Source organism: Hydra vulgaris, chromosome 08 (genome assembly GCF_038396675.1).
Source record: "Hydra vulgaris chromosome 08, alternate assembly HydraT2T_AEP".
Classification (NCBI taxonomy): Eukaryota; Metazoa; Cnidaria; class Hydrozoa; order Anthoathecata; family Hydridae; genus Hydra; species Hydra vulgaris.
This window is the reverse complement of record NC_088927.1, coordinates 9383605-9396171: the sequence shown is the minus strand read 5'-3', so window position 1 is coordinate 9396171 and position 12567 is coordinate 9383605. Positions and strand designations below refer to the sequence as shown.

The 12567-nt window shown below is 24.7% G+C and overlaps 1 protein-coding gene across 1 annotated transcript in view; it reads left to right on the top strand.

Moving 5' to 3' along the window:
* Positions 1-12567, top strand: part of LOC100205271 (BUB3-interacting and GLEBS motif-containing protein ZNF207) — a 41769-nt gene that overhangs the window by 16434 nt on the left and 12768 nt on the right. The window contains exons 4-6 of the mRNA XM_065803038.1: positions 1763-1933; positions 4919-4940; positions 7125-7263. Of these exons, the coding sequence (XP_065659110.1) occupies positions 1763-1933; positions 4919-4940; positions 7125-7263 (332 nt within the window). The remainder of the gene's footprint in view (positions 1-1762; positions 1934-4918; positions 4941-7124; positions 7264-12567) is intronic.

Sequence of the window (12567 nt, the reverse complement as noted above, 5' to 3'; positions counted from 1 at the left end):
TTTCTTTTAATCAATATTTAGCGCAATGTTTTTTGTTTTTTTTTATCGTTCTCTTAAATATGAACACAACTTGTCTTGGAGATTTGGGACTTGTCTTGGAGATTTGGGACTCCTTTAAGTATAATTTAAAAAATTTCATTTAATAAGTTAAGTTTACTATGAATTTTTTAAACGTTAAAGATATTGAATTTTAAAAATAACTAAGTCTTAAATTAATAACTTACTAATTTTTATTAAGTTATTGTAATCGTTATTAAATCAAAAAGAATATGGAAAAGAAACAAAACCTTTTGAAAAAGTTTTTTTCTTTTTTTTAATGTTAGTTTTTAAAACAGAAAGCTAAAGATCAAGAGTTCATTAAAAAAATTAAATTGTGCGATTGTTATTAAAACTGAAATTTTTATGTTCATTTATTATCAAAAGCAGTTAACTCTTAATTGCCAAACAAAAGTTGACTTAACTCTGAATGGATATTTCAAATCGTTCTATCTTTGGAAGGATTATTAAATTTTGAATAATAAAAATTTCAAATATTAAACGTATATAATTATATTTTTTCAAGTAAAAAAAAATCTTTTAAAGAAAAAGATTTTTATCATATATTTGATTGAATTTTAATTTCATAACAGTTTTTTGAATTTTTCGTAACAACTTTCATTTTTTTAAATCTAATGTTCAGTTAGTAACCGAATGAACGAGATAAAGTTATTACTTTTTAACTCATTTTATTGTCCTGAAAAAAAATGAAGTAGCTAAAATAAACAGAAGTTTTTTACTACTGCATTTGAAGCCAAAAAATTTTTTCCTATTTAAAATAAAAAAGCCAAAGACAAATATACCGATACCAATAAGCGACAATACTGCTCCAGCAGCACCAAAACAGGTCTGGGTGTTTGAATATGCGATAATTGTCATTAAAACTGAGATTACTATGAATTTAAAATTTTATTCAAAATCTGGGCAAGTACAAGAGAAGAGCATTTGCTTTGTGCCTTATACTTAGTATAGCCTAGGTTAGATTTGGCTTTCCGAACACAAAAATGAAGTTTAAAAAATGCATATAAATAAAATTATAGCTGATAAATTTATTATTTGCAGTGTTTATAATCTTAAGTTTTCAATATTATTGTTAAATTTAAAAAAAAAAATTATGAGTAGAAAGATGCTTGTTTTTTTTTTAATAACTTATTGTTTAACAATACGCATATGCATTTAATTAATTTAAATGGTTTTAATTTAAAAGTATGTATTTTAGGTTAATAAATATTACATTGTTTTCAAAGTTGCATATTTTAACCCTTAGGCTGCTTGATAAAATTTTAAAATGTTTAGAAAAATTCAACTAAAAAAAACCAAAAATCGAAAAAAAAACAACAACTTGTTTTTAACCCTTTGGCTGTGCCTTGCCGTAGTCAAAGGGTTAAAAACAAGTTTGTACCAGTTTGAAAATTTTGTGTGTGTAAAATGTATTATAATTATAATTTCAAGATGTGGCTTATAGTATTTTTAATTTTTTTCTTGAAATTTTGGGCATGGATCTCTTTGGCTCTAAAGAAAAACTATTAATGAATTATTGAAGACAAACTCTTTAGTTACTGCATCATCGTTGCTTTTTAATGTAGCAAATCAAATAATCAAATTAACTAAATTATTAATTGTAGTTATCTGTATTTATAAGAACTGGTAACAAAATGTATTTCACGATTGGTTTTTGGTTGTTTTTTTTATTGGTTATTGAATATTTTTATTTCAAATAATTTAGATAGTGATGACAGTGATGATGATGACGATGAAGACGATGATAAAAAACCAAGATTAGGCTTTCCAATGATGCCCATGTTTCCTGGTATGCCACCTATGCCATTTCATCCTGGTATGATGCCTCCTGGAATGCATCTTCCACCTATTCATATGCATGGGATGCCTATGCATGGTTTGTGCTAATTTATTAACAAACATGATTCAAATATCCTTTATTTTATATTATTTTTATTTTTTGATAATAATTATATTAGTTTTATATTAGGCGTTTAAATTTTTTGCCAAAATATTATTTACATAATTTTATAATTGTACTACAACAGTTAATTCCCGATAACTCAAACCTCCAAGGGACCAAAGAAAATGGTTTGATTTAACGAATGTTCAACTAAAGCGAATTCCCATTAAGTTGAATTTTGACTGCAATTAGATATTAGTTAAAGTTAATGCGATTTTTTTTTTTATAATGCTTAAGTATATACATTAAATTTACACCATTATTTGAATGTTCAGGGATTATCTTTTTCCAGATATTTCTGGAATTCCATGCTGTTTTTCGTCTTGTAGGTAGTGCGTAGAATGCTTGATTCATAAGCGAGAGGTTCCAAGTTCGATTCCCACCACGTCACTGGTAGTACTGCGCTCAACTTGTTTCTCCGTGCAGCGGCCTTGTTCGTCAAGGTTCGTGTTTCGGAGTAATAGAGTTGGGAGAGGGTAATAACCACAAGTAGCCTCCTCATCTGTAGTGGCCTTCTTGGACTTGGGGAGGAGAATTACAAAAAAAAAGGTCCATGCAAGAGCATTTTATTTTAAACAACTTGGTCATGACCATTTGCAACTTTTATTATATTAAGCGTTGCAGAAAAAACTAAGTTTCATTAACAGAGAAAGCAAAACTAACAAAATAGGAAATTTAAATAAGGGAAAGAAAAAATTATATATCACAAAATTAAATTAATAGTTTCATCATGGTTAGTGATCGGCTGAAACAGAAAAAAAGCCGAAAATGAAATTTTGACAAATATTTTACCAAAACTGATACCAACATTTTAGCTAGTCAAAATTAATTTCATTAGAAAATTTTTATTTAAAAATGCAATTTTACATTAGCTGTTTTATATATGTGTATTATGTTGGAATTGATTACACATGTTTCACAAATTAAGATTTAATACATAAGTTGGCGATATAAGTTAATGCGAAAGTTAACAACTGGTTTTGATTTGCTCATCAAAACAAGAATTTTTCTAGGTATTTTGTGAAAATTCTTAAAACTTTAGTGCAAATTCTCAAAATATTTTGTGAAAATTCTCTAAAATAACTATTTTTCTAAATTAGATAAAAATTTAAAATCTTGCAAATTTTTTGGTTTTCGGTATGTTTTTTAACCGAAATTTTGCTTTTTACCCAATTTATAAAAAGTATCAAAACTGAAATTTCAGTATCAGTTCAAATTGAAATTTCGTCCGAAACTGATGCCAAAACAGAATTTGGTCGATCACTAGTCATGGTATGATGCCTCCTGGAATGCATCTTCCGCCTATTTATATGCATAGGATGCCTATATATATTGTCCCTATATGAATACATCTATGTAATGCGTACGTATACTTAAAGTATAACTTTTTTAATTATATAATTATATTTACTTGTTTATTAGTATATGCACGTTTAGCTTATTTAGATAAGGTGTTTACTTCATACACAGAATGTCCGTGGTTTGAATCCCATTACTTCTCAAATTTTTTATGTTTTTCTACCTGCCCACTCCTGTTGGGCCTACTATGTTATCGGTGAAATATTCGTAAACAATTATTATTAATAATTGATTATAAATATTAATAGTTGACCAAAATGGATGGGGTGGGTAGAACTAAGTATACAGAGCCAACTGTTAAAAAGCAATAGGTATCCAAAATTACAAAGCACTAAAAGATTGGTGATAAAAAACGTACAGGAATAGAAAGATAATATGAAACAATTACATGAAAAATGTGGAGACTGATTGGCATAATTGAAGCTTAAAAACTATGTATATGTGTATGCCTTGCTTTAAATACGTTGAAAGGCATAAATGGTATAAGAAATCTAAATGTGAATAGATGTGTTTTATCATTCAAAAACATACAACACTGTCTGTAAATTGCGGCGTATATCCACCATTATCCTTTTTTTTTTTTTTTTAATTTTAAAAATAGATAATGGCGGGATTTGAACCAGGGACATTCTGTGTATGAAGTAAACACCTTATCCAAATAAGCTAAATGGGCATATACTTTTAATTGAATATAATTATATAATTAAAAAAAATCTATTTTAATTTATTTTAAATTCCTATTTTGTTAGTTTTGTTTTCTTTGTTTTTGAAATTTAGTATTTTCCGCTAATATAGTAAAACTTGCAAATGGCCATGGTTAAGTGGTCTAAAATATTTGAGCATGGACATACAAAACAAAAAACCACACGCATTTCCTGGGAAGGCTTGGATATTATAGCATAATTTTTTTGTCTGATAGGATCTATTCTATTCAGATCTAAATGCAATGAAGAAAATAAGAGAAATTATTAGGCTACAGTTGCTTATGTTTTATATGGAACTTTTTTTAAAAAAACTTCAATTATATCAATATCTTTATTTTCCATACAAAAAGTTTGAGTTATCCGTAGAAATTTGGTGAAGGGGACAAAAAAAGAGTTAGCTAGTGTTCGACCGGGAATTAACTGTATTTATATATATATATATATATAATTAAATATATATATAACTGTATTTATATATATATATATATATATATATATATATATATATATATATATATATATATATATATATATACATATATATATATATATATATATATATATATATATATATATATATATATATATATATATATATATATATATATATATATATATATATATATATATAATTAAATATATATATAACTGTATTTATATATATATATATATATATATATATATATATATATATATATATATATATATATATATATATATAATTAAATATATATATAACTGTATTTATATATATATATATATATATATATATATATATATATATATATATATATATATATATATATATATATTGAAATTTTTATATTTTATATGTAATGGCTTTTTTTTTTCATAGGAATCCCTCCAATGATGCATATGTGAGTTGAATTTTTTTTTTTTTTTTTTTTGTTATTGCCATACACAACTTTTATGCATATTTTGGATGTGCAATTGTAGGATTATCCCAAATCACTATCATGATATGCTTTCTCATACTTTCAACATTTGTTGAACTACATTAATGTTTCTTCAATTCTGTTTTTTTTTTTGTTGTTGTTATTTTTGTTACACAAGAATACAAAACAAGTATTACAGAGTTATTAAGTGTTTAAACCTCGTGTATTGTGTACAAGTTTTACAAGGATTTTAACATAATATAGACATGTTTAAATTCTTGTAAGTGCATTGTTTAAAAATATCAAGACTTTTTTTGAAAAAATAATTAGTTGTTGTATCAGCACACAAAAAATATTTTTTCAAAATATTTTTTGAGTTTGCTTAATAACAAAATGTCATTGTTGTTTATTATGATCAGAATTTTTCTAGATTTTGAAAGCTGTTACTTCCAAGATTTTTTTTATACAACAATTAGTAAACGTCAAGTAAAGGTTTTTTATTTTTTGAAGCAGGTCATATTTTTTCTGTTGTTTTTCTAGAGTTTCATATATTTTCTAATAAATTTTTAGATCTAGAAAAAATCTAAAATCTACCTCACTAGAGTATTAACCATTTCTTGGTTTTAGAATCAACTTTGACAATTTATTTTTTTAGTTTATCTTTTCTAGTTGATAGTTTATAATTACATAGATAAATAAAAATAATTACTTTTAAAAATTTGGCAATTCTTAAAAGTAATGTTTTTGTCTAAGTTTTTTTTATTAGGGTTCATAAAGTATGTCACGCTATATTTATCTTTTAAATAGAAGCATGATCATTTGCTCTTTTGCGCACAGATTTTCATTCAATGTAATGCACTTTAAATCTCTGCATGGATAATATTTTAAAAAGTCGTTAAAGCAAAAGGTTTAAAAGGAACATGATGTTAAAGCGAATTTTTTCTTCATTCTTTTTTTTTTTTTAACAAAACAGCCTGGTTTTTATCTCTTTTTTTAAACGTTGCACCAAATTAACTTATTAATAATTTAAATTATTATTTTATCAACAATTTTATAATAATAATTTTACAACTTTAAGTAAATTAAAACATATATTAAATTTGTTTTTATTAAAAAAAAATTTTAATGGTTAAGCAACGCAAAAAGAAACCAGTAATTTTTGTTTCAAAGTTTGTTTTCAAAACTACCCTGAACTTTTCAAAGTTCTATTTACTTTGATATACTGAATGGATAAAGTACATCGCATTAAATTTACTTATAAACTAAATCAAAACAACTGGTAACTTACAGTTACTCAGTTATTAACTTATTAACTAAATTAATTTATTTAACATACTCAAAACTCGCCAAAGTTAGCCATACCAAATGTTTCTATTTATATCTTATATGTTGTTAACACAAAATATAAGCTTCTAACTAAAAATTATTTTAACAAGAAAGTTCGATTACAATATGAAAAACATGATACCATTTTTTTACATTTATTTAAACCGATATCAAGATTAAACATTTTCTATAAGTACTCGAGTTGATTTTAGGAATTTTTTAAAAAAGAAATCTATTTGAACAAAAGAATTCTTTTAAAAAAAAAAGTCTTCTAATATTTCTCTCCTTCAAATATTTTGCGATTTAAAAAAAGGAAAAATTTTAACATTCAATAATTATAAAGCTTTTTACAATAACAATTCGATACTCTTTAAAAATAACACATGTCTTATCGTATTAAGTTGTTTTCTACAACTAATTAAGGAGGTTTAAATTTTTTAATTATTGTGTTTTTACTTTCACTTTTTTAAGTAAAGTTAAGTAAAAACAATTACTCGAAGTAATATCGTAATAGTATTAAATTACTTTACTCAGTCATTACATCATATCTTGCTCATTACACTATAACTGCAACTTAAACTTTAAACTCTAACTTGAGCTGTAAATTATAACAGAAAATTACGCCATTTTAAACTCTGCCAAATGTGAAAATTAAAATTTTTTTTTTTTTTGTTGTTGCATAAATTTGAGCCCTGCGTTCTAATCTTTTTAATTTTTGCGATTATACTTAGTAAGGGTTACTTAAGCTGTTTCAAGTTATTTTAAACTATGTTTATAACTAGAGTTTAATGTGACTTGATTTAATATAGATATTTTATTTAAGAAATTTTTATTTTTTAGCATGCGTCCAATGCCAGGTATGATGGCTGGGATGCCACCAATGTCAACAAGCGCAAGTGTTATACCTACTTCTGGACCTCCTCCTGGAGTTCCTGGACCACCAAGGCAGTTATTTCCAGCTGCTGCAACAGCTGCTGAGGTTTTTTGATTGTGTTGTTGTTGTGTGTTTTTTTTTATGTTAAGTTTTATTAGTTTTAAATAATACCTTAATTACAGTTTCAAAATTTCCAGGACATAAAACCATGGTTTATAAAATATATATTTTTATTTTCATAATTTTGGGTCTTTAATACTTTTTTTTTTTCAAATCCTGTCAGTTAGAGTTTAACCTTTTGATTCTGGGTTTTAACCCTTCTAGATTCTAGAGTTTAACGCTTTGATTCTAACAAAAGAAAGTGCATTAAAATAAATTATTATGGCAGTGAAGAAACCAGAGTTCATTTGGGATACCTTTTTTTTTTCAGCAATCTGGCAGATTTTTTTTTTTTTATTCAAGTCAAAAAGAATATTAAAAAAACAAGCTTTCTGGAAGAAAAAATTTTTTTTTATGTTTCCCAGATGTAAAATATAATATCTAACAAAAGAATTTTTCTATTATTTATTTAAACTAGTCCCCTTTTAATTTTTCCAAAGTAAAAGTTAAATTATTCTGAATGACTTATTTATTTATACTTAAGTATTTATTATGCATATTTTAAAATTCTTTTTCTTTTGAAAAAACAAATTTTTTATACTTTCGATTGTCTTTGAATAAAGATTTGCAATAAGTTTAACAACAGTTATAAAAATTAAAAAAGGTACTGCACATTTTTAATTCATTTTATTGTCCTAAAGATAAAATGAGCTTGCTAAAATAAACAATAAATTAGTTTATTAAATTAACTACTGCATTTGTAACCTAAACTTTTTTCTTTTTTACTTCTAATGAAAAAGCAAAAGAAAAATAACAATTAATAAACATTTTTGGGCACTTTTCTTTGAGCACCCATACCGCTCTAGCGACACCATAACAGGTCTGGGTTCGTCTCTTATATTACCTCTAACTTTTAAGTTTAATCGCTTTGTTTTTTGAGATTTTTTCGACTTTTATTCTTGTTTATAAGTTTTCTTTGATTTAAGTGTTTGATCAAAGTTTTCTTTGGTTTAAGTGTTTGATCGAAGTTTTCTTTGATTTAATTGACAATTTAAAAGCACAAATTTCAAAGTATAAAATAAGACATTATTTAGGTTTATTAAAATCTTTCATATTTAAATGGTTAATAATTTTTTTGAATTGATCTTTACAATTTCAAAATTCAAAAAATAAAAATGAGTAAAATTGTAAGTTGTCTAATTTGATTTTTTATAGATGATTCTCATGAGTTGAATTTTATAGATGATTCTCATGAGTTGAATTTTTATAGATGATTCTCATGAATTACTCTACTAAAAGTTTCAAGATTACCAAAAAATAAATATATTTTTAATTATATTTCTTCTCACAATGATTCACAATTGTTTCAAAATGATATTAATAAACTTGAAGAATGGTTTACAAAATGGAAATTAGGATTAAATTTTGAAAAATGTAAAATTATGCACTTTAGTTCAAATAATAAAGAATATTCTTTTTTTATGACTAATAACAATACATTAATGGAAATTGAAATGTCACAACTAGAAAAAGACATGTTTATATATCAAGTGATTTGAAATGGGCCAAACAAGTAAAATATGCAGCCAGTAAAGCAAATAGTATGGTCTCACTACTAAATAATACATTCAAGTACAAGGATAAAGATCTAATAAAAACACTGTATTGTACGTATATTAGACCAATTTTAGAGTTTTCAATTCAAGCATGGAGTCCATATTATACAAAAGGTATTAATGAACTAGAAAAAGTTCAACGAAAAGAGTAACCAATATGATACCGGAACTAAGACATCTTGAGTACGAAAAAAGATTAGAAATTTTGGATATGACAACTTAAGAAACTCGGCTGCTAAGAGGTGACTTGATTCAGCAATTCAAGATATTTAAAGGCAGAGTTGTTACGACATAATATGTCTGGCAGATCTGTCGACATATTTTCAGACATATTTTCTGCCGACATAAAATATGTCCCACATATTTTCGATTGACATATTTTGACATAGTTTTATGTCTGAATTATTTTCTGCTGACATGAAATATGTCAGACATATTTTCCATTGACATATTTTGACATAATTTTATGTCTGAATTATTTTCTGCTGACATAAAATATGTCAGACATATTTTCTATCGACATGTTTTGACATAATTTTATGTCTGAATTATTTTCTGCTGATATAAAATATGTCAGACATATTTTCTGTCGACATATTTTAAAATAATTTTATGCCTGAATAATTTTCTGCTGACATAAAATATGTCAGACATATTTTCTATCGACATATTTTGACATAATTTTATGTCTGAATTATTTTCTGCTGACATAAAATATGTCAGACATATTTTCTGTCGACATATTTTGACATAATTTTATGTCTGAATTATTTTCTGCTGACATAAAATATGTCAGACATATTTTCTATCGACATATTTTGACATATTTTTATGTCTGAATTATTTTCTGCTGACATAAAATATGTAAGATATATTTTCTATCGACATATTTTGACATAATTTTATATCTGAATTATTTGCTGTTTGATATTCTTGAAGAAAAAATCAATCTAACAAATTTATTGCGCATTTCAACTTAATTTACAGAGTTAAGTAAAAATAGTTTAACAAATTTGTTGCTTTTTTGCAATCAATTATAATTGAAGGTCAATAAAAAAAAAATTTTTTTTTTGGTGCCGAGCAAACAATTTGTTTTTTGGGTTGCATTTCGCATTTTGATTTCAAATATGCAACTCATTTTTTACCATCACGTCAAGTTGTAAAGATATTTGGGTTCAGATCTTTAATATTTGGGGTAAAGTCCCTAATATTGTCAAAAAAAAAGTTGTTCAAAAGTATGTCAACTTGGGTCTCAAAAAAAGCGTATTTTAGAAGATAGTATAAGAGATTTTAGAAAATATAAAAAATTTTCCTTAAAATTTTTTGGCAAATAAATTATTTGAAAAAATGCTAAAGACTTAAAAAATTGTCAACAAAATGTTTTTCAGCAATAATACAAAAAATACTTATTTTTATTACAAACGAATAACATCTTTAAAATCTCTATGAAAATACGCTTCTTTTGAGACTCAGGTTGACATACTTTTGAACAACTTTTTTTTCGACAATATTAGGGACTTTACCCCAAATACCCCTAATTTTAATAGTATTTGATAGTATTTGATAGTATTAATTAGTATGGATTAGTATTGGCGATTTCCCTTATTAGAATGTAAAAACCATCTCAAGCTGAGTTTTTATTACTGAAAATGGTTTTTATTAATATGACTAAACTTAAAATTATTCTCTTGATTAAAATAATATTTAAAAAAAACATTTTTAGTTATTTTTAACTAATAGTTGATTCATTCAATAAATTATTCTCTATTTTTGACTTTAAATCATAAGGAAAACGAAAAAAAAAAATTATTCCAATATATATTTCACTCAAAACATTTTATGCAAGTTTATGACAGTTAATTATGCTGTTATAATGCAATTGTCAATTATTTTTTTGTTAAATAAATCATAACTATTATAACTAAAAGTATATTATTCGTAATTAGTTATAAATTATTACCGGTTAGTCTTCTTAATATGAATTTAATGAGCTGAATATAACTTTTGTGAAATATTTCAAATTCTTCAGCTTAAATGAATTTAATTTGGCATGAATTTTTTGAAATTCTGTGAACCGTTTTATTGAAATCTTTTGAATTCAATTTTTCATAATGAAATCTATTTCAGGATCAACTAATAATTAAAAATAACTGTAAAAGTTTTTTTTTTTTATTATTATTTTAATCAAAGAAATATTTTAAGTTTAGTCATACTAATAAAAACCTTTTTCAGTAATAAAAACTCAGCTTGAAATGGTTTTTACATTCTAATAAGGGAAAGCGCCAATACTAATCAATACTATCAAATACTATCAAATGATGCCTCAATACTAGTCAATATTAGTCAATACTATCAATGTCAATATTAGTCATAATCAATAAATAAGTCAATAAATGCCAATATTAGTCAATACTATCAAATGATACATCGCTAAAAAGGGCAGAAAAAGACCTTTATGAAACAACGGATGTTTGCTTATAGGGTTTAAAGTAAAAGTTTTATGAAGCATAATTGATTGCAAAGACATAAAATTATGTCAAAATATGTCGATAGAAAATATGTCTGACATATTTTATGTCAGCAGAAAATAATTCAGACATAAAATTATGTCAAAATATGTCGACAGAAAATATGTCTGACATATTTTATGTCAGCAGAAAATAATTCAGACATAAAATTATGTCAAAATATGTCGATAGAAAATATGTCTGGCATATTTTATGTCAGCAGAAAATAATTCAGACATAAAATTATGTCAAAATATGTCGATAGAAAATATGTCTGACATATTTTATGTCAGCAGAAAATAATTCAGACATAAAATTATGTCAAAATAGGTCGATAGAAAATATGTGGGACATATTTTATGTCGGCAGAAAATATGTCTCAGACATATTTGACAGATAACAACCCTGTTTAAAGGTATTGAAAAGATTGATATTAAACAAAATCAAGAAATGAACTCTATTTCCTCATCAGGTCCAGCATCTAACATTAAAGGAGCAAAACATAGATTGAAACCTGAATTGATTAGAAATTGTATGAAAAGGCAATATTTTTTCAGCAATAGAGTCGTTTATGGATGGAATAGTCTACAAGCAGAAGTTGTTCAATCGATTACACTTAACAGCTTTAAATCAAACTTGCAATCGGTTTTATTTAAAACTGAACAGTAATTAATATATACCGGCTGTCATAGATATTGCCTAGCACTTTATCTCATCAGCATTAACTATTACTATTACTATGAAATTTAAAATTACATTAGATTTACAATTAATAAGTTAAAAGTAAATATTAAAGCCAAGATAACCAAAATATATTGTTTTTAATTGTTTAGAATTTAAAATTACATCAAATTTACAATTTAAAAGTTCAAAGTATAAAAGCCATAAAATCTTAATATTATAATTCGTTTAATTTTTTTTGGCTCTTGTTTAATTATAATTTATATTATTAAAGTTTTATAGTTTCAATGAGTTATAATTAAGAGTAACATAAGTTTTAAATAAAGTTAAATTAATTGAATTATTTAAAATTAAATTAATCAGTGGTTGACTAGTCAGTCTTATTTAAAAGTTTTTTTTTCTTCTATTTAATTAAAATAAAAATAGCAAAAATAATGCTTTAAACAAATATTAGATAAAATAATTAAAAAGAACTGGTAAAAGAAAAGCCTTTCTTCTTAAAAGTT